This window comes from Ambystoma mexicanum, chromosome 2p (genome assembly GCF_040938575.1).
Source record: "Ambystoma mexicanum isolate Mex_15411 chromosome 2p, UKY_AmexF1_1, whole genome shotgun sequence".
Taxonomy (NCBI): domain Eukaryota; kingdom Metazoa; phylum Chordata; class Amphibia; order Caudata; family Ambystomatidae; genus Ambystoma; species Ambystoma mexicanum.
Genome location: NC_090923.1, coordinates 88191817 through 88219782, shown reverse-complemented (window position 1 = coordinate 88219782; position 27966 = coordinate 88191817). Strand labels below are relative to the sequence as shown.

Sequence of the window (27966 nt, the reverse complement as noted above, 5' to 3'; positions counted from 1 at the left end):
TGATAATGGGGCACGAGGAAAGGGTCAGCTGGTCATATATGAGGAAATGGGAACAAACCCTAGGGGAGCCCATTGGCAGAGACCAGTGGGAAGCCCTATGGAGTGATATTCCGAGGCTGTCCCGGTCAGTGCAACTGAGGGAAATGTGGGTTAAAGTGATGATGCAGTGGCACCCGACTCCAGAAAAACTACATGTAATGTTCCCTCGGGTGTCCAATCAATGCTGGAGGGCTTGTGGGGAGGCGGGAATGTGGCGACACATTTGGTGGGACTGCAATAGGCTGCAAGGCTTCTGGGGGGGGGGGTACGGGCGCAATTTCGGAGGATATTTCCAAATGCAGTGTCTATGGGGAATAGTGTGTGGATGTGTGGACTCAAAGACGCAACAGCCAAGGCGCTTACTAAGGCAAACTGGAGATGCTTTATGGGCCTGTTAGTGGCAGCCTGGTTGACAATAGCTCAGTGTTGGAAAAGCCCAGACCCCCCCCCCCTGTTATCTCGTTGGCTACGAAGGGTCTGGTCGCTGATTGCGATGGAAAAGCTCTCATACACCCTGAAGGGGGGGGGGCGGTTTTGGAAAAGACTGGGGCGTGGTGCTGGAATACCTCCAGTCGGACTATATGCTACAGTGGTGCCCGCACAATATAAGAATTTTGGAACTTTTTAAGGCATGAAATGTTAAAATGACTCCGAGGAGAACCTCCAGCGGGAATTGGGTGGGGGGAGGTTGAAGGGTTTTGTTGTTGTTGTTTATTGAAAATGGATAAATAAAAATTAAAAGAAATTTAAAAACAATGTTTTTCTTTCTTCAGTTGCCTGGGAAATGCATATCTGGACTTCGTGAGCACTGACATTGCCTGCCATGACGAATTACAGCGGTAATGGTCGAGTGATGTGTAACCTTCTTAGTTCATTGACTGCAGCCTGATATAGGCCACAGAAACGCCAGTGCCCAGCCTTGCCTGCAACAGTGGTGATGGAGTCTGTAATACAGCTGTCTCCCATCACTGCTTTGGAGTTTGTCAAAGACCACCTTCTCGCAGGTAGGTTACCATATTGGTAATGAGATTTCCAGGGGTTAATGCAGTTTCTCCAGTGTTTTGCTCTGTCTGAATGTCTGATGCTCTAATCCCAAATGTGTCCACTAAGCTTTTATCCAACTCAACATGTACAATGAACTTGTTGGATTGTGGAACACAGTCTAAAGTAAACATGTCAATTATAAAACAGGTGTCTAAATTCCATTATCCACCAAAAAGGCCAGAGTCTTAACATTTTATTTCATATTTAACAAAAGTATATTTTCTACAAATGTAATAAAAACATTAAACATGTATGTTATTTAATTTCATACTTGTTTCATGTTATTTATTATCTGTACATTCTAAATTTGCCGTTCAAAATTTTTACCAATTATCATAGAAACATAGGTTTTAGCCTCTTCTGATGTGTTGGGTCCAGTTATCGAGGCTGCATCAGCAATATTCTGTCCATTTCTGCCGGCTTCACATTGAGTTTTTGTTTTCATTTGTTGTGGCAACACAGAGTATAAGTAGCAATATTTATTAGGGTGTCTCCATTAATGAGCAGTAAAAAAGTTGCAAGAAATAGAAGCAACCATTAAAAACACATAATTTCAACAATACTATGCTGATAGGCTCACACGTATCATTTAACGATCCTCCATGTCTGAAAAGCATCTATAAATTCAGTTTATCATTTAAATGCTTGGCTGCCAATAAAAACCTTTGGGCTAGGTGATGTGAATGAATTCCTTGCTTCCTCAATAGCGGTACTTTCTCTGATCAACACATTTTGAACAATCAAGGAGAAAATGTTACGAGTCTTCAATTATCCTCGTACCGCACTGTCAAGGGTGTTTTTCCACAGCCCTCCACTGGGATGTTAGATATCCACCCTTATTAAAGTAACTGGGTGTCCACCAAGTTTGTCCTAAACTCTCTTAATGGTAAGGTAGAAGAGCAGTATGGCATCAGCTGTGAGGATGGGATGGGCTAGGTCACTGAGGAGTTTAAGGAATACAAACGACTGTACTCAGTAGGTGGGATTTGTAATCTTTCATTTACAAGATCAAAGGTTCCACAGAAGATCAGAAAGCAACTAAAAACTCTTGTCTCGCCTCCCGAATAGTCCCATCCATGCGTTTCCCAAGCTAGGGTTCAGTCCTTGTAAGATAACTAAACTCAGACTTTCATGAATCCCATATTCCTGTCTTTGTAATATAACTCCCATCCACGGATCCAGTCCTGAGCTTCCAGTCTACTTGCACCTCTTTTGCCTGTAGCTATCTCTTCCAAGTCTGCATCTCCTCCTGTTGGCAGTTTCTTCAGGATCACGCCCACCTCCTCCTAGTATTACCACCTGCTTCTAAGGTCACCCCTGCCAATCCCGTACCACTTCCTCCTGATATTATCACCTCCTATACTCTTCTACCACAGTTTACTTGCTCCTTCACCCCCACCAGCCTCTAGACTCTTGTAACGTGCTTCAATCTCCTCCAACCACCAGCCAAAACCTGCTCCAACAACCTACATGCAGCAGCTGTGGTTGGTTGTATCTATACCGCTCATCCTACTCCATTTCCCCAGGGAAGGTCTTTCTGTGAGGGTCTGAACCTTGCACCTATGAGTGGCTCTGAATGGAGTACTGGGATTAGTTGGTTCTTCCGAGTGAGCTTGGGGTTACTTGAGGCTCAGGGGGTGTGAAGAAGCTTGTATCTGTCCAGTTGACCATCTCCGTTTACATATTTGTTCCTCTTATACCCTCAAGCTATTAGTACTGGGCAGTGGTGTTTCCAGCGTGAGCAATACAGATTGAGTGCACGCTGGGTAAGTCTTTTGGCTTTCCGTATTCATTGACTGTATGGTGCACGCAGTGAATTGGGGCCCTTAGTTCCGCCAGTGTACAAATTGGTCGCCGGGAAAAACGGATGGTGAAATGCTGATGCTGCCTCCCACATTAGCTTCTCCACATTTGGCAGACTGAAAACGGTGTATCCACAGAACAGATAATTCCTTTGAAGTGTGAATGAACTGGCAACTATAGCACAATAGACCCTACCTTAATTGACTATATAGGGAGGTTTTCCCTTAAAGGAAAAGCTAATTTTTTCAGCAAAGGGAACTTTAGTCTGGCTACAGTAAGCTTCAGGCTTTCTCAGAATTGGAGTGGTTGGTCTTTCACTGACATGATGAGCATTACCAGCAGTTAGGCTGTGGTCTGACTGGATAGTGCGCTGCAAAGAGACTGCACCCTCAGAACGACTTGTGCTACGGCAATATGACTATCCCCTACTCCATATTGGGGACTAAGGGAAGGTGATCAGAAAATCCAGTGGGTGGCACCTTACCTCCTGACTCATCTTCCTGCTAGTCCCGACCTTGTCTTACATAGTAGCAAAAACACACACCCACGCTTGTGCACACGTTTCAGAATGTTACCTACGACCTCCCAATCCTAGAATAACAGATTGGTCCTAACAGGTAACTACTACATATATTATAGGTAAGGAGGGAATAAAAAGTGTGGAACAGTCGAGCAGACCAGAATATTGATCCCCTGGTGCATTACCAGGTCCGGTAATGCCCCTCCCCACCGCCCAGTGCAGGTGTTTATTACTATGAGCACCCTGGAATGCTTTCCAAGTGCTCATAGTTTTTTTATTAAAGTTGAGAAACCGCATGCTTGCAGTTTCTCAATAAAGAAAAAACATTAAAACAAGATGGCTGCCATGGACAAGGAAGAATGGAACTACATGCAGTCCCTTCTCTCTTTCCATGGTGGCCATTGTTGCGGTAGGGAATGGCCGGAATATTGAGTAAGGGATAAGGCAGCAGCAGGTAAGTGGTGCAGATTTGGCGGAATGGGCGGGGGAGGTGGAAATTGGTGTGGAGTATGGGGGGGAAGGAGCACATAATGACTTACTTTATTGCCCAGGAAGGGAAGATGGAGACCTACCGCTGCTTTAGGAGCTTGGAACACAGTCAATACTAGGCGGTAACGCCTTGCATTTCACGCTATCTGAATGGCTGAAAGCTCCATGACACCACTTCTGGGGTGATGATAAAACGTAGTACAGTACTGGGCCAGTGAAGTATCCAGTTCACTCACAAAACCCAGTAGAAGCAAGTAGCAACAATCACATACAAGTCAGCTATATAAGGTACTGTTACAATGTTGAAATTCAGTGATTTAATATTCTATGAATAGGCAATCATTGGTACTGGTTTAAAACTACACCAATTGACCAGAAAACTCAAAGGCCCCTAATGGGGCCAGGAAAAATGTCAGGGTCCGGGTAAGTACCTGTTTCAATCACTTGAGCTGTGTTTACTAATTTCCTCAAAGCTCTTCCTTAGGACAAACCCAATAAGCCTGCCGGGGCTGTGGAGTCAAACTAAATATGTAAGACTTTTTTGCAAGGTAGCAACAGAACTGGTAGCCGGCAGGCTAGAGAACCTGAAGTATCGCCACAGAAATGATTCAGCCCTAGGTTCAAGTACTAGAAATCCAGGGAGAGCTGTTTGCTAAGTGAGCCCAGTCTCGTACAGTGATGGTAGGGGTTTGGGCAGAGAAACACCTTGACCAGGAGTCAGCATGCCCTGTAAGTGTTCGAAAAACCACACATTAAGGTTTTAAAAACATAGGGCCTCATCAGAAATGTGAAGGTGTTCCGGCGGTAAATCCGGCATACCGCCAACGCAAATAGCGTTACTGCAACTCGGTCAGTCGCTATTTGCGCTGGATCCCGAGTTGTGGTAAGGCGTAATTCCCCATTTTCTTAAGAGTCCATAGGACTCTAAGGGGCATGTTGGGTGCTATTGCCGCCGGTGGTAATAGCGCCGCAAATGGGCACAAAGTGTCAGATTTCCTTCCAGCTTGGAGCTGGAGGGAAATCTGCTACTTTCGGCCAAACTCTGAATTTGGCGGAGCGGTAATGGCGTTACTGCCACATTTTTTACTGCACGCCCAATCCCTGATGCAACCCTTAGTGGGTTGCTGGGGGGCAGAATCCATAAACTACGGTTACATAGGTGAGTGTCGGTACCATGATTAGGTCGGATTAGACAACCATTGGGGTCCACAGTCGGTATTGAAACCAGTTGCAGTCCTGATACAGACAAGTTGATCTTGGCGATGCAGACACTTGCAACATATGAGTCAGAGAAAAGCACAGCAGGAGGAGTGCTCAGGCGGACGGGGGGGTCAGAAAGGGTCACAGATGGCAAAGGGAAGAACCAAATGTCAGGCTAGATAGCAGAAAATAGTCTACTGCTGAAAACTGATAAAGGCGAGCCATGTCATTCCACAAGTCACTGAGGCGCTATAACGAGGGCAGCAAAGCAAACAAGCTCCCACCTTATTGGCCCCAGGGCGAGAATGATTTCTCCAGGAGTAACAAGACCTGCAGGTGTGAAAGGGCAATAATATTCAAGTTTTGGAGACCAGCCAAATATCCAAGCAAGCACTCCGAAGTTACTACTGCTGTAAAATGCTACCGGCATTGCCAAAATTAAATACTGCCTGCTACCAGCCTACCCCTCAGCATGCTATCCAGCTGTCACCCAGGGCCAAAATGAAGTGCTTATGTAATTTACTTGTAATTTGTAATGCGCAGCTCGACAGAATAAACTGCATTTGTCCATGTAGCCATATGGGCAACCACAGGATAGGACATCAAAAAGGGCTACAGTGACAGAGAGACTTCAGTACAAGTTGAAATACAGTCGAACAAACATAGAAGCCAGAAAGAAGTTTGTGACCCACAATGTTAGGCAAAGAATCCCAACCAAAGAATTCTTCCCAAACTCTCTTGCCATGTGTGTTCACAATAATTTAGCCCAAGTAAATGAATTTTCATTCTTGTCATTAAATTCATAAAATTGTATGACGCCATTTAATCTAAATGGCTCTCTGAAGAGCCTGGTACTTTAATCTCAGTACATAGATAAATTGAATGGAACTGAAACATAAACACCCATTCCACCAAGACCTACGTATTGTGCATTTTGCGATTTTAAAAAGCTCTGAATTTACATTGGGTTTCCCACTCTATTCCATTAATCTGGACACTCCAAATCCTATTCCAAAAATAGAAATGTGTCCTTTTAAAACCCAGATTAAGAATCTTAAGCTGGCGAGGCCCATATTTCTTTAAATCAATTCATTAAGTTTGGGTAATGTTTCTTATGCAAAAAATGTTTTAAAATAGTATCTAATCTGGGCAAGTCTGGATGAAGAGTGGCGACGGACCATGATGGCTCCAAGGTAGAAAGCTGCCACTGGAGAACAGCCCAGCACACCCATGACTGTCTTAACCTATTTTACATAATTTCCATGTTTTGCATGTAACTTCATCTCCATAATTCCATCCCATAAAACGTAATGCCATTTCATTTTGCTGCTTATAATTTCAGGCCCTTTTATGGCCCTTTTCACTGACCTTAAAGAAAAAAACAATGAAAGTGGACTCTTCGAATGTAGAACCATATTCATGTGGAGTAGCCAACTAACTTACCAATGTTTATTCTCAAATAAGTACAATGTTTCAACTTCTCAAATTACTGTTCAGCCAAAGCCCGTTTAGATTTTGTTATTCCTTTACCAAAACAAGCAACATTTTTATTTTGTCCAAATTTAGTTCGACCTTTATGGCCTTTTGTCACTCTATTACAGGCCCCCTGATGCCATATTGGAGATCCTGCATCATTAGCATGAAGTAATTGCCTGTATGCACATAATCATGTAATTGTGACAGATGAATATCCCCCACTCCAATTTATATTCCCATCAAAATGAGCTATAAAAAGAATGTATGAGAGCAGCGCCAGACACCATTAGTATCTTATCCCTTGTTTATTATAAGGTTCTGTGTGATTTCCCCATAATTCTTAAATCAGGCCACTGCTGTTGATCCAGTATGATTTATATGAATAGGCCTCTGCAGTTCCTCTGGGGGCTCCCGCGCTCCACTGCTCATGCAGCGGTACACCATGTATTAGTCAGGAGAGACTGCCGAACACTGTGTAGTTGCTGAAATTGCCAGTTGCATACAGCGGCATCCTGTAACCTTGACTAATAGTTCTATAATTAGAAGCAGTTAGAATAAAAAAGGACATAACCAATCGCCTAAAATAAATCAAAACCTATCGGAAAGAATCTGCGTAGGGACCACAAAAGGAGCTGAGAAAGGGGGATCATCCCAGAGGAAACAGACATGGTTGCCGAGGCTCTCTTGATACAAGGGGAGATTGCTGAAGGAAGGAATTATGAGATGACTGCTGCCTGGAGCAAGGCAGTTCGAGCTTGGGAGGCTTGTGAAGAGATACTGGGAGTGGATATTGTTATAGCCTGTCTCTCTTCCTTTATGTGTAGAGTGATGTCATGATAGAATGTCCTGCGAGTTCATGGAATGTTTGGGTTTGCATGGGAGAGTTCCACCCCAGGCAGTTTGAAATATGCAGCCTGGGGGGTGGAAGCCAGTCGGCTCTCCTGAAGATCTGGCTTTGCTCCTGATCCTAATTACCTAATGTCCTGATGTAATCTGATTATATATGTAACTGAATAAAGAACCCTAAGGACTTACCTGCTGCCTCAGAAGATGACTTTATTTCATATATAACCTGGAAACAGTGGGAGCGAGCTGACCAGAGTTGTACATGAGCACCTCCTAAGTCTATGAGGAATTGGAGAGCCAGAGCCTGAGACTTTCTGACAGCAATTCCTGGGAAGGAGAAATGGAGAACCAAGACCGATGGCAGGAGGGTGACATAATATCTGCCTGAAAAGGAAAAAGACTCTGAATTCCCATACAATCCATTGGCGATCTTGGGTGTTCTGGAGTCAACCTTGTGTTTATCCCAGGAAATCTTGGGAAACAGTAGAAAAAGAAAATCTTCAAGCTCTAAACCACCAATTACCCAGTACATTTTCTGCAGACCATGAGTGATTGGAAGTGTTTTTCCACTGTATACTTAGTTTTCCAGGACAAATCATAAATACAGTTAAAACCTTATAGAGCACCATAGGCTCGACAATAGATTATGTTGAGTCACAAATTATGCGCCCATCTCAGAGCCAGTGGTTATCACTGGTATTGTTAGTCAAAAAAATGATTGCCAGTTGCCGATTCTGTATGGAATTTAGGAGAGTGAACAATATTTTATTTGGTGAGCGGATAGCGGGATTAGGGAATGGCAAATGTGTTTCAATGTTATTTTATTTGACATTTTGTATGGCGCCTATACACTGGTATTTCCAGGCGTCGCAAGACAAGGAGAAGAGGAGGCATGGGAATCCTAACGTAGAACAACAGAAAATTGTTATTGGCCTTGTGACAGTCCTACCATGCAAGTGCATGACAAGGTGACAAGGTGATAAGTGCAAGGGGGAGGGTGTAGAGGGAGAAGTGCCGGAGTGGACTACCCTTAGGAGTGGGGGAGGGCAAGTGCTAGGCGGGCCAAGGTGGCAAGTGCCAGGGGAAACTGGAGGTACGTGAGGATTAGTGCGATGGACAGGGAGGACCAAGATAGTCTAGTCCAGGAAAGCGAGCCTGAGGGCAGGTGCTGGCACAAGATGCTGGGGGAATTGGCAGGGGGTGGTCTGACCCCTGTATGACTCTGAAGGGACTAGGCCACAGATACAGCTGCAGATGGAGAGTTTAGCACGGGAGGGGGAGAGGAAAGGAAGAAGAGAAAAGGAAGGTCTTTAGAAGTTTCCAGAACTTAAGAAAAGCCGACTGAAGTCTGAGGGAGGGAGGGCCCAGCCGAGGAAATAGATATACCGGCTACACTCTGCTTGGAGAAACATTTGACCGGCAGAGAGTTGGAGCCAGAAGACCAAAGGACTGTGGTCGGGAGGTATTTTGGGAGGGAATGCTGGATGTAAAAATGTCCCAGGCCCCAGACAGCCTTATGGATGATGCAAAGGATTGTGAATTTGATCTTTGTGATCACCAGGAGCCAGTGAAGAGATTTTAGGGCTGGAAAGATGCAGTCCCTGGGGTTGAAGCCAAGGATATGTCTTGCAGTCCTATTCTGTATTAGTTAAAGGGGTGAAGGCAGGGTGAGGAAGAGGCTATTGCAGAAGTCAAGCCTAAATAGAGGTAGGGCTCTGGAGATGTTGAACTTCTGGGGAAAGGTTAGGAAAGGTAGAATTGCCCCTGAGGAGATGACGCTGACTTCTTGGCAAGGTCCATGATGCATGGAAAGAAAGGGAGAGAGGAGTCAAAGATGATCCCTTACTAAAGATCAATGGCAGGTCTCCTTAGCCCCAGGCAATAAGGAAAACCACACGTTATCTGTGCTTGGTGGGTTATATCAGTTCACAGTTGTTCTTTTGGTTTGCTTGGTGCACTATCAACTTTTCAAAGATGAATGGACATAGTCCTTAAGCTGCATCGGTTTTCTTTGCAGCAGCCTACCTTGATGGTATTATTGTACACCTCCGCAAAGCACATGCACCATCTTTGTTATTTTGTGAGCCCTCCGAACTGCTGATTTGACTGCAATTTTAGTGACCTGCCATATTGATCAGAACGCTGTTAAACATAACAGCCTTCGCAGGCGCCTACATTGATGGTATTATATACACCTCAGCCAAGCACATGCACCATCTTTATGTGATTACGTGAGCCCTCAGAGCTGCTGCTCGAACAACAAATTCAGTGACCTGACCTATAGATCGGAACGCTGTTAAACACAGCAGTCTTTCCAGTCTGGGAAGGGATACCTATGCTTAGGGCCTCATCATGAGTTTGGCCCGAGCCCTTAAATGCGGCAGTAACGATATTACCGCCACATTTAAGGGCAGGCCCTTTCATGAGTCCATCAGGCTTATCCCCAGCTTTGAGAGGAATTGAGAATGAAAGGGAGAATAGCCAATCACCTGAGGGAATACAAAACCATATTGGGAATAACCCATCTGAAAGCACCTTGGAGATCTCTCCCTATGTATGGACTGTAAAAGGGGATGGGAAAGCATAGTAAGGAAGAGTATCATGGAGGAAGCATACTTGCTTGTTGAAGACTGGAGAAAACTGCTCCCTGTAAAAATGCATACAAGCTTGGAAAGAGACACTGGGAACAGAAAACTCCTGGAAGCCGAGGCTGACCAGATTGCCCACATCCCATCCCATAGTTAAACCTTTGATTCCACAAATTTCTAACAAAGGACAAAAGTTACAAGGATAATCATGGTGAGTGTTGTAAACACCAAAGACTGTTTACTTCAACATTTGGTTGACTATGGAAATCGGCAGACTCTTGAGTAGTGGACCGTGAGGAGGATCGCTACCCGAGCACCCTGCTAGGCGTGGATGTTTGGCATCATTCAGTGATTGAATGCAAGCAAAAGGCCATGCAACTTTCCTTTGATTTCAGGTAAAATATTTTCAATCTGGTCGATGTGCACGATACATGTAGCATAAGCAGACGGCAGTGTATAGACAAGACTTTCTACTATAGTAGTGGCCAGATAGTAGACCCTCTTTTTAGCTGTTTACCCCAAACAGCAACTTTCTGAATTAAATACCGACTGGGTCCAACTGAGATACTGCTTTGAATTTTAGGTGCCAATCTGGGGACAGAGTGGACCATTCAACAAGCTGATGTGGTTTCCCATTTGTGTGGCTTATCATTGTGGGTGGCAGGTGTTCAGAGACAGATTGCGGTGGAAGGTACAAACGTGGAAGTCGAAAGGAAGAGCTGGAGACTGGAGTGAACATGTAACATCAGCAGATGCAGGGAGAACAGGAGAGAACAGGAGAGTGGTCCAAGGTGATTAAACAGTGAAGAGTAGTGGCAGCAGGGAGAGCTGAATGAACAGGAGGTAGCAATGTGGCTGGAAAGATCAGGAAAGAATTGTGAGCAGAAAGAAACCACAAAAGCAAGAGAGCATTCTGACATTCACAAGGAAACAAAGATTAGGGAGCTGTGAAGAGAGCAGGAGAGGGAAAAGAGTAGTAAGTTTTGGATTGTAGAAGCAGAGGAAACAAAAGGAGGAATACCAAGTAGGGATGGAGAGATGACGAGGGAAGCCTAGAACCAAGAGAGCGAGAGAGAGAAATAAGAGTTTGACCGAGTGGAAAGACCCAGGGTACAGAATAGGATAAAAGGAGCAGGATGCAAGTAGATTTCAATTAAGACATAAGCATAGATGGGTGCCATTTCAAGAATGGAGCAAATCAAGAATAGAAAAATAAATACGCAGGGAGATAGATGGGCCAGCTCATTATGAGGTGTCAATGCGTACAGTGAGTGTTTAGACAGGGAAAAGAAGCAGCGAGAGAAGTTGAGAAAGAGTGTAAAGTGGTCCTGCAGAGGGGGGAGTACCTGTTCAACCTGTGCTAGCAATGGCTGTGGCAGAACCGCTTGCCAGTATTCTGGAGAACATGCCTCAAACTCGCTGGGCCAAGTGAGACCTGGAGAAAAATGTGTCGCAATACCTGAAACAAGCCCGCCCGCCCGCACTTGCCAGACCAGTGTAGAGGACCCACTAAAGGATTAGTGACCTGACCCTATCCAGACTAAAGCATCAGCTACATAAAGACCCAAGCCTACAACGAAAGAAGTGCACTTAAACCCCTTATAGAATGGCAGTGATTTTCTTTTTTTTTTTTTTTTTTTTTGGGCCACGTTCTGGGAATTGAGGGGTAAACTTATGGAATACCATCAGAAACCATGCTGGAATTTCTCCTTTATGGTTTCCTTCTAAGAATCCCTGTTCTTCTATACAGTCAACCCAAATCTCTTGGCTTATTGTGTTATTAAATAAACTTCTTTAAATCCCATGTCTTGACTCTTGAAGGGTTTGTTGTTCCCTCAGCAATTAAATACCACACAGGCCTCTCTGGTACTTTACAAACTACTCTGATGAAAGGTACTGCCAATCTTCTTTGAATTATGGGACTGTGAGGCCGTAATATGTCTGGGGTTGCTTGTATGTATGTGACCAAGCAGTTTGTTCTGGATAGCCCCTTTTCAGTTGGGACCAAGCCTGATTTGCTTATGGGTTTTCCATTTTCTGTAATGCCTTGACAGGCTGAAGAAAAATGGGCTGTTGGGTCGCCCTGACCAGCGCTATACTAGAGGTTAAGATTCATTCTGAATCTTCCAGCCATCATCTAATTTACTTGGTTTTCTGTGCAAAGATCTGTGGTGACTGATACCATGCAAGCCACTCTGCTGAATGGTACTCTACAAGACTCTGAATACTAGTTCCTGGGGGCAGACCAGTGAGGGAGGATCACATGGATGGGGGTCCTCTGGGAGTGGAAGTGGGACACTGACTGGTGAGACGAGGTACTCCCCTTCCTATAACACCTTTTCCCCAACCTAGCACGTAGGATGCTCTGCACCCCACCCTCCAACCCCCTTTTCCAAAACAAACACTTTCGCCCACCACAAAAGACGATGGACTAACACCAGTGCCGTTTACCTGACATGTCCCAACACAAGGGTCAGGCAATTGACAAGAATCACACACACACACCTGACAGCTCATTCCCTTACCCACAGGGATAAAAGGTGGAGCGCGAGAGCACAATACTAGCAAGGCAGACTGCACAACAACACAGCTATCCAAGTACGGCAGTTCAAGAGGAGGAGAAAGTCGGCGAGAACCCAAAGGGTGATGAGGAGAGAAGCGAGCTCTCCGTTTCTGACCCAATCCTGTGAAACCTCCAGAGAAGGAATCTTAAGCGAACAATAGCCAGCATGTGTTGCCGCAGATGTCAACGGTACACAGGTCCCTCCTCCGCTGATAACCAAGCCAGGGAGAGATGCTTGCCGTTGTGGTACCGTCCTTGACTTCAGAGACAAGAGAAGCCAAGTTGTTCATCGCAGCCAGTGAGTCGAAGGGAAAACCAATGAGAAGCTGAACTGGGTTGAACGAAAGTAGCAAACAGCTAATTGAAGAAAGTACAAAGAACTGTTAATTCGAAAGGGGAAAACCAGTGGCAGATGAGTCTGGCACCATGTTGGTGCTCACTCGAGAAACTCTAGGCGATAACCCTATTGTTGAAACTACTGTCACCAGAAGGCCTTAGGAGAGGCACTGGAAAGAGCTCAAAGTGGTCATACAGGGGTCTTGCAAAATCCTCTGTACTGTCGCAAATCTTTGACCGGCAGATGATTGTAAAGCAAAGGGAAGTGAATCCTCCACCGTAAGAAAGTAGAAGGAATTGTGTGATTGGCAAAAGAGTGAACCCGACAGAGGGATGCCGATGGGAAGGGGCAAAACCTGAAGTCCCAATGAACAGTGTGCTGACAAAGGTGAACCCAATAGAGGGATGTCCACAGTGAACTGTTTAAAAAGACATTAAGATTTGTGAATGCCGTAAGTGAAGTTGATTGACAAAAGCTGTAGTGAACCCGACGGAGGGAGGCAAACATTTGAGAAGGATCTGAGCCCGAAGAGGGAGATCCAGGGATGGAAAGACATTACCCAACGTGCAAGCAGAAAGGAACTTTTGTTTATTCTTTTTGAAACACATCAGGTCCTCAGAGGCAAGAGACTTTTTGTAAGAGATTTAACCACCGAAGGTCCTGATAGCTGAGAGTGTAACTATTGTATCGGGCTGGGGAAGGCCGAGCATGTGCTGTGCACAGGAGTCCCGCCTTGTCCCGTGCTCAAAACGTGGGGAATGGAGACCCCCGGCTACCACATCCTGACTTATCATTTGTGAACACTTCTTTCTTTCTTGTGAACATTATCCCACACTCTTTTTGTATTTAGTTGTAAGGATTGGCAATAGGTGTTTCTTAGTATAGACCCTTTCATTTGACAAGACACCACTAGAACTGCCCTATTATTATTTGATGGTCGTAGCTTGCTCCCATCTTAGATTTAGGTTTAGATTAGGCATTTTTCCTACCTGCATATACAGTTTTATAAACACCCTTGAACTGTGATCACCTGTGTCTGTCTTTACTGTTGCCACCATGAGTCCCTTACATATGCAAGCCTCTCTGGTTACTGGTACTGCACAAACCTCTCTGGTGACTGCTACTGTTCAAGCTTCTCTGGCGAAGGATACCACCAAGTGTCTCTGAATGATGGTGCTGTGCAAGTTTCTCTGGTGGCTCGTACTGTACAGGGTTTCTCTCAACACTGGTGTTGTGCAAGCCTTGCTGGTGACTGGTAACCTCTAAGCATCTCTGTTGAATGATATTGTACAAGGCACAACTAATTCTGCTGCTGTCCAATCATCTCTGGTGACTGGCACTTGATGGCACACCCCTGTAGGGTCATTCCAGAAAAAAATGACAACCTGCTAGGGAAAAAAGGCCAAAGTCACTGCTTGCAAGGATAACAAGTATTTATTTCTGCAAAATAAAAGTGCCTCAGCAAAGAACTCTGTTGCCGCTGAATGTTCTGCCAAATTGGTGATGTGCAGCAAGTTAATAGGATGCCCAGCGTCATCACTGTCATCCCATATACAGTAAAAAGCTGCAAGGCTGGTTGTAGTGACCCTATACATGGATGGCCTACTCCATAGAGGATACTAGGCAATTGGTCCCAGCCTTGTCTTCCATCTCCATCCACGTGGGTGCTGCTGGGCTAGGCATCCACAATAAAACGGGGCCCAACAAGCAATTACTTATTCTAAAAACAATGCTGGTCTATCACCGTAATGGTGCACCTGGCAGACACAGAGATGGGCCTAGGGGGAGAGCCAAGGTCATACCAACTTGCATACTTCACTCACTCCTAGATGCCAGCAGCCCCCAAGGTTCTCCACCCTTGCTTTTGAGCTATAATTTCATCCCTCTCTGGCACCTAGCACCACATATCACGTGACACGATTGTGAAGGCAAGATAGCCTTGCTTTCTGATCTTTCTGATCGATCAGGGATCTTAAAGCTTTATGGCCAGTGGTGTGGGTCTGGTTGGTGCGGTGGTATGCAGGGGGATTGTGATCAAAGCTTTGGAGGTTGTAACTCTTAACGTGTGGGGTGTTGGTGCTGAGGGGTCAGGCTATCTGTATCGTGAAATTCTAACTGCCAGGATGTGCGCTCCCCCACTTCTAGTTGTCTTGCAGAGCACATTCCTTCCAGGGCGTGAAGGACTACAGCCTCTGCGACAATGGCAGGCTTGTAACTTGCAGAGGCTTACTCATGGTGGGGGTTATGTCTATGTGGGCCATGCAAATCTCTTGCTAACATGTTTGAGGCCTTTCGCTGCGCTTGGGCCTACTAACACAAAATTGCTGCAAATAACCAAGATGGCGTCTATCTGCTCCTAATGCATGCACTACGCAATCATACACTCTTGTTTAAACGCCCGCCTGCACCCTTGGTATGAGGTTTAAAGTTTGTTAACTCATTCGGAATCGCTCGGGGGTGGGATAGACCCTCTCTGCTTTCCAACATTCCCCCCTTTTGTTAATTCTACATGAACGAATCCTCCCACATTGTTGAACTCGTTTATTCCCCAATAATTGTTCTCTTCTAACTTGCTCCAGACTGGGCATACTCTTCGGGTGCCCCATCTCCATCTAAATCAACCCAGTGCTCAGTATAGTGGTAGTGACACAGGGGTGAAAACTATGTTCAATGCGGGTCATGCAGGGTTTGTTTGGGTCGTCTGTCTGGGTACCGTGTTCTGTGGTACTGCGAGGTGCATTGGATACCCCAATTGGGACCATCATCTTAGCGCTAATAGGTACTGCTTTGGCACTGCATCTGAGGCCCAACTGGCAGGTGTAAACGACGAAAAGCACAAACACTGGTACCAACATCTTCACTATTGCTCCCATCCAGGAATGGCCCCCCGAACAAATGTTCTCGAACCAGTCTTCCTTCTGTATTCCAGCTTAGTTTTTCATGCGCACTCAGTGTGTGTACCCCCCCCTATTATTCTCTGCATCGTTAGGAGGCACGAATGTGCAGCAGGAATCCCCATTCTTTTTGCACATGCCTCCTTCCATCACCGTAGGGAGGTCGAGAACATGGCGGTTCTGCGTTGTCATTAACCTTGTGCCAGCAATTGTACTTTTATGACGTTGAGCGCATGTTCAGTGTCATTTGCCAGCTGTATCAGTTGCTAGCGGACGATTTGCATCCACTTTGTGTTAGCAACTGCTTGGACCCGAGGTAGTAACAGTGACTCAAAAAACGTTTCTGCGCCACTGAATAGCCTGTATTCATCAGGTATCTAAGTTCGGATGAGTCGCAATATACGTAGTTAGATATTTTCTTGCACCGCAATTTTTCTTTTCTTCTCGCTTTCAGGAAGGATGTGGAACTTCGGGGCCTGCAATGGGTTTCTGGTAGGCACATCGGATGTGGGAACCACCATTGGTGGGGATGAGTCAGTCGGCCCCCTTTGGAGATCTGGTATCACAAGCAGTGCTGAGTGGAAAGTAGCGAGCAAACAGTAGCCCCACCATGATGGTGATGGAGGTGCACGTACCCCTGCTGACCGCACAGCCAGTAGTAGTCCATCACTGGGGCTGCGCCTTTCTTGAGGTCTGGGATGAGCAAGGTCTTGTTAAAACATTAATTGGCCCCCACAGGAACAGTACCTTCATTGTAAAAGCAAAGTCCATATATCTCCTCTCTGTGCACTTTCTCAGGTCTCTCCATTGCCTCTATACACGTCGGTTTTGCAATATGATCAGTCCATAATAGTGCACATGGTGTATTTACTCAGGCTACGAGCTTGTCTTCATACCCTATCGATTCTCCACCATGCAACTTTCTTGCCACTTTTTCACCATATATTTGAGACATTGTACCACCAAATGTGACCTTGGCAGACACTGGACAATTCTGTCATCGTTGTTGCACTGCAGTTCATCTGGATCCGATACTTTGAGCCTTACACTGTGTGCCTAGAAAGTGCCTTGTATACTAAATAGCGCTAGATGTAGCAGATATTGAGTCTCTAGAATGGGTACTTCCTGCGCCACTAACACATTGGAGGCCCCTGATGCATGTGGTATCAATGAACAAACATAACTCCCGTTCACTTCCGCTCCCGCCACAGTGCTCATGTCCGTCAACCACCTTTTGGACAATTCTGGGTAGCATACATCCTCTATAGCATCTAAGCCAAGCCCATGATGGGCTTCGTATTATGCCTTATTCAAACATTGATAGTGCCCCTGCAATATAATGTAGGGCATACAAATACAAATATGAAAAATTTGAAACACTAACATTGCTAACTTTCTTTCTTCTATACAATGAGTTGTTTGAGGGCGCTGGTAACATCTTCTGCTGTGTCTGAGGGGGGAGGAGGAAGGGTGAGGGGGGAGATGGAAAGATAGTTTGGGAGAGTGCAAGAGGGCACCCTGTGCGCAAAATGTACAAATGTGACGGCACTGGCAAGAGGTAGTTAGAAGGTGTCAGTACACTCTTAATTAGGGCTGTTGGGCATAGAAAGTCACTATGGTGTGCTCAGGGGTGCTCTCCGGACATTGGATAGGTGGATCCAGTAGCGCAGCTCCTTCACTTTGACAGAAACGGGAGTGGAGAAGACTGATATGGCCGTTATACCTGGGGTCGCTCCTCCGGCAGACGAAGTTCTGCGCGCAGATCAGGTCAGCTGGGAGTAGCAGTTGGGTGGGTGAGGAATCTGATGGTGCAGTAGCTGCAGTGCCTGGTGTTTCCTCTGATCGGGGTGGTGCAATCTGTCGAGAGACCAGTTTGATGTCCTGTGTTAGGGTGGTCAAGTAATTGTGAAATTCTTCTCCTAACACAGATGTTCTCTTTGTGCGTCTGATGCTGTTCTATCGGGAGACGGTGTATGCATGCGACGACCTTGGGGCAATAAATGGTATTTGCAGGGCTGTGTGCACAAACTGAAAAGTACAAACGGCAAGCAGTTCACCCAGGTTTTCTTTAATGTGGTGCAAAGCTTGGACAGTTTATTTTTGAGCAGACCATTGATCCTCTCCACAACTCCATTGGGCTGGGGGTGGTAAATGTTGCACCTTTCATGTTTTATGCCGAGCAATGCTGCAATTTCTTTGAACAATTTAAAGTGTGTGTCAATATCTGATCTTAATACATCGCACACACCCCATCGAGGAAAACCCTTGCGCTTTAAAAATGTAACTGTGCACTTTGCATCTGGATGTGCACAAAGTCCCGCCTCCACCCATTGGGAGAAGGGGCAGACGACAAGAATTAAATATCGGCAACCGTTGTAACTCTCACCCATATCCGTGCAGTCTATATGCAACTCGCAGAACGGCCTGGTAGGGTGGGGGAGAGTGCCTCTTATTGTCCGCATTGTCATTCTTGTGCTGTAACTCTGACATGTGGTGCTGTGGATAACAAAACTGGTCAATTGATCCTGGAGATTTGGGACAAACCAATCTTCTTGGATGTTTGCAGCAATGTGTTGCTTAGAGATGTTTGACGGATGATGAAGCTGGTCAAATGCTACTACCATTAACTCATGTGGCATGACTGCTTTTCCTGCTATTTCCCGTTATTTCCCATCTCCATAATATGTCCGTAGGGGACTGTTTGCACCCTCTTTATAACCGCAGTTGTTTTACTTCCTCTGGGGTACGCCCTTGTAACTCAATTATTTGCGCAGTTGGTAGAGCATTGTAAGGGACAGGGGGCTGCTCGATGTTGGGCGTTGGCACCGGGCATTCTGATGATTGAGGCACTCGAAGATATGCAGCTATTTTGGCCGCCTTTGCTGTGGCAGCATTACCGAGAGAGACAGTGTCCATGTTGTTGGTTTGGCCAGTGCATTTTACGACCGCCACTACAGATTGCTGCGAAAGTGCAAAAATTAGCTCATCTAGCAATGAGGCATGCTGTACTGGGGAACAGTCAGCCCTTTTGAATCGCCTCCTTTTTCAATCTCAGAGAGCGGCGTGCATGTTTTAGTGACATACACTGAATCTGAATAGATGGTCATGTGGCACCCTTGTGACGCTTGTAGCGATTCGATGACCGTTATGAGCTCAACCGCCTGAGCTGAAATGTGCATTTGCAATCTTTTCTGCACTAATGTTTCATATTCACCGTCCACCAGGAGCACCACAGCCGCCCCAGTATGTCTCAATCCTGTGCCCTGGTAAATTGTTGCTGACCCATCAACGAAGAGGACCAACCCCCCTCGAGTGGACTGTCCTATGCCTTGGGGATATCGGCGTCCTCCCCCCTCTTATGATCCAGTCATGTAGGGCCATGTCTTTGTCTGTGCATATTTCAGTCAAAAATGTGGCAGGGTTTACTGATTTGCATCTTACAATGTGTATGCTTGGGCAGGACATGAGGATCTCCTAGGCAGATGCTCTGTGTAGTCAGGGTAGCAAACACTGCATGTTCCACATGTAAGGTGACGGAACACCCCATTACTATGGTGGAACCTTTTTCAATCGCAAACGCTGCTGCAGCAAGTGCCTGCTTGCATGCAAATTGTCTGTGCATCACTTAGTCTAATGTACCGCTGTAGTAGGCCAGTGGCTTGTGGCCCATTGTGCTTTTTTGTGTCAGTACTGCAGTCATGAGTTGGCCATTCGAGGGAGAAAATAAGCAGAGTGTAATCTGGGGTCGCTAACACTGGGGCTGTTGATGTTACCACGTTAAGTGCTTCGAACTCGGTGAGCATGTCCTCTGTCCATGCGATCTTATTGTCAGTCTTATGTGCTCCCTTGAGACCCTGCAAAAGGGGTCTGGTGTACGCTGCATAGTCCAGTATCCAAGCCCTACAATAGTTGTACGAGCCCAGACATGTTTGCATCTCCTTCACCGTGGTGGGCTGTGGGGTGGCACGCAGAGATGTAGTGCCATCGGGTGGTATCCTTTTTCTGTTTACAGATATTAAATGCCCCAAGTACAATACTTCCTGCAGGCAAAACTGTAACTTGGCCTTGTGGACCCAGTGCCCCCTACAGGCCAAGAGTTGTAGACATTTTATTGAGTCTTTCCTGCACTGGAGTTCACTGTCACTGCACACCAGCAGACATCCATGTATTGGATAATGGTGCTAGGTACCTGGATATTTCCCAAGTCTGCATGTAAATACCGGGGGACTCACAGTTCCCTTGAGACAATGTAGTGTGTTCGAAACCCCCACCCCCGTGTAAACTTGGTAAGGTATTGCGAGTCTGGGTGCAGTGGAATGGAGAAGAATGCGTTTTTGAGATCCACCACAGTAAAATGGGTTGCCTCCTTAGGGATGTTAGAAAGTATTGGCGCAAGGTTTGGGACCACAGGAAATTCTTGCAGTCTGACATTTAGGGGGCGCAAATCCTGATACATCCACCAACTGCCCCCCCTTTGCCTTTTTTTTTTAGAGGATAGATGGCCGTGGTTCTGGGGAGGTGGATGGCACTATTATCCCCTGGTTTAATAGTGCAGTGATGGTGTGCCTAATCGCCTCCTCCGCCTCCCTGGATAGGGTATACTGTTGCACTTTGGGCAAAACGGCACCCAGTTTCAGTGTTAGTCGCAGTGGGATCACTCCTTGTAACAGTCCTACATAATGGGCATTTGTGGTCCAAAGTCGCTCAGGTGCCGGGTCTATGTCTGCATCAAGATAGTGGGCTGGGCCTGCAAAGGCCATAAGGGAGCATTGTACTTTCCGGTATTGCACCATAATATCATCATCCTCAGGTTGGTCCTCAAACAACTCTGCATCAGTTATCTCCCTCAGGGGTACTGTGGGATTAATACAAAGCACCAGGCACCACTTGCACCCATCTGGATCAGTCTCTCCAACAATTCTTTTCACCTGAAATCACCAGACCTTGCACATCTAGGGACAGAATCGTTAACACCACAAGGCAAAAAATTAAATCGGCCGGCAACTTTTGGCAATCTGGGGTATAGCCTGAAGAAGCACAATGATCTCGTACATGAACATGTCTGGATCCACGGAAATCCTGCAAACCGCCACACACCATCCTTGTGCACATATGATCAGCATCGCCCTCATGGCACAAATTCCTGGGGTGGCACATACTATCCCACTGTTTAAGGAGATGGTCCTGTTCAACTTGCTAAGCAAGACGCGGCCGATCAAATTTATTGGGGAACTTTCAGAGTAATACAGGGGTCCCGCACCACTTTCCACCCTATTTTAATGTCCAGCTCTTTAGTGTACAGAACCGTGGCAACAGCCACAGAGAAGCCTTGCATGTCAACGAGTTTCACCCAATTGCAGGAATTTGTCCTCACTGATTTAGTGGCACCTGTGTCAACCATGAAGAAAAGTGTTTTGGTTCCTATCTCAGCGCCCACCAAAGGTTCCTTGTCTGGGTGGACTGTCATGGGTAGTACTGGGCACGCGAAAGCTTTCTGTGGGCTGTCCTAAACTGGATATGTGTTAGTCCCTGGTAGCATGAAATGGTTTGTCGCCTCACACTCACTCCTCCATAGGGTATGACGGTGCCATTCAGCACTGTTAGCTGTTGGCATGTTACTCCCGTACATGGCATGCTGTTGGGGCCCTGGTGGCAGTAGCATTTGTGGATCACGCCCTTGTGCTCCTGGCGGTCAAGGTGGCAGTTGGGTATACACTTGATGTATTTCCCAGGGGATGGATGTCACTCTTGGTGTGGGTACCTGTGGTTGGGGCTGGAATGGTGGATAATAATTGGTATGGGAGCCGTATCCCCCCCCCCTGTATGCTTCTGCATTCTCTTGCAAAATGTCCCACCTTTCCACAGCTCCAACATTGGAAAGGACCCATGCCGCTCCCTTAGGTCCCATACTGCCAAATCCCCCCTGCGTCCCCGAAAGCCACACGTCCCGTGCTGCTGACCACTTTGTTGCCACTCTGGGTAGGGGTACTGAGGTACGCCTCCCCACTGTTCTTGTTCTCCTGCTGGCCAGAATGCAACTATTCTCACATCTGCGGGCGCTTGTATGTTCCCTGTCGTGTCTATTGGTGCTGGTGTGGGTGCCGTCCCTTCTACAGCTATTTTAGCTAGCTTTTTCTGTACTAATCTTGCTTCCTCTGCCTGTATCGGCTGTACTGCTTCCTTTTCCCACTCTTCAATTCTTTTGCAATGGTGCATTATTATCATCTGAATCTACGGCCACCCTTTTGCTTCAATGCCCACTATTTTGTCAAGCGCCTTCTGCACCTCATTGGGTAAGACCCTTTTTATGACAAAGTAGAAAAGAGGAACTGATCAGTCCCACTGGTCCCCCGTCTCCGCCCTCCACATCTCTTGCAGCTTAATAATGTACTGCGCAGGGTCCTCATCCTCTCCCATAGTATATTGCATTATAGACTGTAAGTCTGGGGTGTCGGGATATGTTTGCCTTAACCCATCCCACACTTGTGTCCTAAGATTGTTGAAAGGTGCTGCATCGTGTGCATCGCCGTTCAATTTCACTCCTGGGTATCCCGCATTGACCCATAGGTCTCTTCCCCCACCACCTGCCCCCCTCCCGGTCACCAACAATTGCTACCAACAAGTTTTTCATATCCCCACCCGCTAAAGGGACATCTGCCGTCTGTTTTTCAAATGCGTAAATCCATTAATTTACCAGCGCCTGTAGTGAGGAGCGGGAGTGCTTTGTTCAAGTTATTTTTATCCATTTGTACCCAGGGTACGTAGTGTGCTCTCGCTGGACCCTTACGTAATAGTGGCATTTGTGTGCTCATCCCTTTCCCCCCCTTTCCTTCATGCACTTAACTTCTTCCTTGCCACTGCCACTTGGCCAAACCTGCTCCTTAGCCTCTCGTTGCACATGCTCACCCTCGTCTTCTGTGTCTCATTCTTCTTCTCTTGACTCTGTCCGTTTCCCTCTCTGACCTTACTGTTCCATATCCGGCGCTCCCTCACTTTCCTTTGTCTTAAAGTGCACATCTTTTATTGCTGTACTGTTGAACCTGAATAAAATGTGTCCAGCCCGCCATTCATCTAGTCTGCTTTCTTTTACTCTTTGTTCCGTCTGCACTGATCATAATGGCGTCACCTCTACTTGTGCCTCCTCTAATTCCTTCATCTCCTTGCATTCTTGGGATGGGGCGGTAGCTGGGGGGGTGTAGCGGGGGCACCTAGTTCGGGTTAGTGTAGCCTGTTGCTGGGCGAGCCGCTAATGGATACAGTCCTTTATGTCCTGCTGAGTCTCGCCCCCCCCACCCTCTGTTCTCTATATTCTCATTATTTTCCAGAGATCCAAAATCTCTTTCCTCAACTGTGGTTGTTTTCCTTTATACTTCGCTGCTAAAAATCTTCCCATGTGTTCTAGTATTCCCTTTATTACGGGTGCCCTAATCTGGCCAGGCGTGGGGCACCCCCCCTCGTGTTTCCACCACCCACTGCTTGTGGTACTTGTCAATGTTATCCCTGTATAGTGGCAGTGCACTATACATGTATCCTAGCAGAGTCCCACCTCCCACCATTTTAGTGAATAGCGCACTCAAATCTCATAAATGTATGCTTGCGCGCTGCGCACACTGTAATTGTCAAAACCAGTTTTCTGTCCCCTTCTCCCCGTCACCCCTAATCAAAGTCCCTCCCCTTCCCTTCACTCGCACCCAATATCACACCGCACTCACTCAATATACTTAAAATACTAACAATAAACCACTTGGGGGGGCCTTCACTCTTTACAAATTAAAATCACAAAACATTAAAGCAACACTAAAACACATTTTACTGTATCTGAGTCCACTAATTTTGCAGAGATCGTACTTATGCACCTGCCTGTTCACAAAGTAAATGGTATCTTCATGTGTATAAGATATGAACTGGCTTTGATCTCTTTGCACGCACGGATTAGTTGGAATTTACTGGCACTATATCGAAAAACCAGACCTGAAGAGCGAATTTTGCAATTTCGTGTATTACACAACGTACCATCCGATGGAAGTGATATTGCTTCCTTGTGGGTAAAACGTTGTAAAGATCAACTGCTGAAATATGATATAAGTGTGGAAACACTCCAAACAAACCCTTTAGCTGCAAAAACCAAGATTTGGCAAACAGATTGGGAAGTAACATGTAATGAGAGATCTGCCGCCAAAGCTATGCGAAATTCCCCGGCTGAGTCTAGAGGATTTAATGTGCTACAAAATTACCAGCAGCGATTTCCGAATCCTGGAGCGCGGAGACTGTTTCTGTTTCGTTTAAACGCTCTACAAACCAAGGATCAGTCCAGTCATTGGGTGTGTAATGCAGATATAAATCTCTGGTGCAGATTCTGTAAGAGCGGATCGGAATCGCTTAAACATCTGGTTTTGTTTTGCCCAAAATTGAGGGATGAGCGAACTGTCCACTTGGCACGCTGGAATGAAGACCATCCGGCGCTGGATGCAGACGACTGGTGGGGGCGAATGTGGAATGGCACCGATACGAAGCTAATATTGCCCTTGACATCTTTTTTAGCATGTATTGAAGAAAAGCTAAAGGCCTGGCAAGAAAAAATAGGAAGTGAGACTGAGTCGTAAATAGGATGACCAGGATCGTTTAAATGAATCGGCCTAAGAAGATGGGGTGGTGTGGTAAAGAACGTGTGTGATGTGGATTGGGGATTTGGTGATTTGTCATTCGTGTAACATTTTAAAGGTTTGTATTTTAAACCAATAAAATTAAAAATTACAAAAAAAAAAAAGTATCTTCATCTTCCCTCACTCGGGATGGCTCCCTACATTCCTTTATTTTCCTTCCTTATTATTCCTCGTGAAATTTTAATAAATGAAAACACCCAGACTCTCTTCTACCACACAATCACACACTCTCTTCCCTCATACACTTCATCCCAGTCTCTAATGACCGAGCACTTTTCCCCTATTTGTAATCACTTGCAAGGGTGTACTCACATATGCATGTTCACCTGAACTTCTCCGTCACAGGGTTCCAACAATGGCCTGCACTCACTTCAGCGCCGTGCCAAACTTCAAAGAACAGACGGGAATTCAATAAAAACGGCTCCTTCACACCTCTGGGACTGGTCGCTGCAAGTGGGCACAAAGCCTCCGTCAGTGCGGGGGGTTGCTGGGATCACATCGGGGTTACCAAATGAAGGCACGCCCCTGTACACTCACTCCAGAAAAAATGCAACCTGCTAGGGAAAAAAGGCCCAAGTCACTGCTTGCAAGGATAACAATCATTTTATTTCTACAAAATACAAATTCATCAGCAAAGAACTCTGCTGCTGTCAAACGTTCTGCCAAATTGGGAATGTGCAGCAATTTAAAGGGACGCCGGGCGTCATCACTGTCGGCTTCCTACACAGTAAAACCCATGAGGCTGGTTGGTGTGACCCTTCACATGGACGGCCCGCTCCATAGGGGATAGTAGGCCATTTGTCCCAGCCTTCTCGTCCGCCTCCGTCCACGTGGTTGCTGCTGGGCTCCTCCTTGATGAAACAGGGCCTAACCTGCAATTACTTATTCTAAAAACAATGCTACTCTATCACTGTAATGGTACACCTGGCAGATACAGAGATTGGCCCGGGGGAGAGCAAAGGTCATTGCAACTTGCATATTTCACTCACTCCCAGATGTGTCAGCAGCCTCCAAGGTTCACCACCCTCGCTTTTGAGCTATAACTTCATCCCTCCCTTGCACCTTGCAGACCAAATCACGTGGCTTGATTGTGAAGGCAAGATAGCCTTGCTATCTGATCGATCGGGGGTCTTACAGCTTTATGGCCGGTGGTGTGGGTCTGGTTGGGAAGACCTTCTCTCCTTTCCAACATACTGTACAAGCCTCTCTGGTGACTAGTGCTGTATTCACTTCTCCTATGAAAGGTACCACCAAGCTTCTCTGAATAATGGTGCATGCAAGCATCTCTGGTACCATGCAAGCCTCTCTCTTGTGCCTGATAAGCTATAAGACTCTAAAAACGGGTGCACCACAAGCATCCCTGGTGACTAGTACCATGGAGGGTTCTTTGCTGACTGGTACTCTACAAAAATTCTCTGAATACTGCTGCTGTGCAATAATCTCTGGTGGCGGGTACCATGTAAGCCTCTCTGCTGCGTGGTATTCTACAATACTCTAAATTCTGGTGCTCTGCCAGCATCTCTGGTGACTGGTACTGCTTGCGCTTTTCCTGGTACCGACTGGCTCTCAAGAATTCTGCTCCATGAGTGACCCCTGAGAAGTCGTGTGCTGAGAAATCGCTGGTGCCTTTTACACAAGCATCAATCCACTCACTGCATGCAGCCGTTTCCACTAAAAGCACAACACCGCTAGCAGCACAGCTTATTCTGGGCAATGTTTGGAAGTTAAGGTTATTTATTGAGTAAGGAACAAATCTACTGACTATACTTCACTGACCCATGGAGCAAAATTCTACTTCTCCCAACGCCTTTCCTTCCAGCCTCTAGGCGAGGGATGTCGTAGAGACAACAAGCAGTCATCGATTTAGGCGACTAGTTGGGGTGCAAACCTCCTTGGAGCACTACATATGTTATGCCTTTGAAGGGATTGTGATACTGCTCCTGTGGGCTTGTTGACTGTTTTCTCTTGTCATGATGTCCATCCTTGCCTCTCCAGCTAAAGTTGAGTGACTACACTTCCCTAAGATTGAGCCTTGCATCTAATTCCCGATTTTCTGCGATCTGACTGTGCAAAACATCTCCTCCACCACCCATTCCTTATACATAGACATAAAACTGTGTGCTGAGAAAATTTTCTGCCATCAGCATCACAGCTCCATTGTAGCAACTGCAACCTTACTCTCCTCCCACTGTCTCACTAATCACTCCACCTCATACATGGCCCAAAGCGCTGTGCAGTCAGTAGCTACACTATGCAATGCCTGATAGTATACATTATGGACCTTGCTCAGCCTATTTCTTTTCTGGGTGCCCTAGCAGCCTCCCCACAGGCAGGGCGCCAGGCACAGCACCCATGACCAAGCTGTTGGACGTACAAATCTGACTTTAATTTGGAATGCCTTGGAACCTTCCATAGTTTCTTTAGATTACATGATCGCCTTGGATCACAGAGCGGCTGGAATGTAGGTTTAGTCATTTGTACTTGCAGGAATCTCATGCTCTGTCTTGTCAGTAAGATGTTCATGTGATCCTGTCTCTAACTAACAAGACCATAGGTCGGATGTTGCAGATTTTGTCGTTCTGGTACCTCAGTCCAGCATCCACTACCTTTTTATTAATATTATTGTTGTATTTATTGAGCGCGTAGCTAGCTTCGAGAAGCAACGGAGCTGGAGTGCCTTTCAGAGGTAATAACAGAACAGATATACAGCGGGGGGTAGGATACAGAGGGACACAGAGGAGGGGTACAGCTGTACAGGGTGGTGGCGATGAGCAGGCGGACAGCGCCTAGCAGGACACGTGGTGCAGGCGCGATGTGATGGCTTAGGTGTTGAGGAGGAGAGACTCCTTGAAGAGGTGGGTCTTAAGAGCGTGGGAGAAAGTCTGATGCTGACATGGAGGAGGTTCCATAGTCTTTGGGGGTAGGCAGAGAAGCTTTGTTTTCTGGTCCTTTTCCTTTTTGCAGCAGCAGATTTCAAGTCTGCACGTGTCCTGGCTTCTGGTGATGGGCGTGTATCTGCGTAGACCCATGATGAGGAGTGTGGCCACATGTAGGACTCTTATCGGGGCATGAGGAAGGACTGGAGGCCTTCGAGGAGGGCATTTCTCCCATCCAGGTGGGATAGTACCAGTGCTTGAATGGTGGATCTAAAGCTGTCCGGAGGGAGGATTGGCTTTGTTTTTCCCGCAGGAGGGAGAGCTGATACCCAGCTGTTTCGTTTTCTTAGCTACGTGTGTCTTGAGGAGAGGTGTTTGTCAGTGTGGTACCTGAGGGACCTGGCGCAGGAGGTGAGCTCGGGTGTGATGCCCTCAAGGGTCATGATTGATAGTCAGGTCTGTATGTCTGGGTGTTCGGTGTTGTTGGTGAGGAGTAGGAATTCGGTCTTGGAGGGGTTGAGCATCAAGTATGCACTGGACAACCAAGACTGGATCAGCGAGAGGCAAGTTTTGAGCCTGTGGATGTCCTTGATGGAGTCGATCTTGAGGTATAGCTGTGTGTCCTCAG

The 27966-nt window shown here is 46.4% G+C and overlaps 1 protein-coding gene across 2 annotated transcripts in view; it reads left to right on the top strand.

The window, feature by feature from the left end:
• WDR6 (WD repeat domain 6) overlaps positions 1 to 27966 on the top strand; it is a 202227-nt gene that overhangs the window by 42020 nt on the left and 132241 nt on the right. For both annotated transcript variants that reach the window (XM_069643315.1, XM_069643316.1), the window contains exon 2: positions 813 to 1043. In XM_069643315.1, coding sequence (XP_069499416.1) covers positions 977 to 1043 — 67 coding nt within the window. In that variant the 5' untranslated portion in view covers positions 813 to 976. The remainder of the gene's footprint in view (positions 1 to 812; positions 1044 to 27966) is intronic.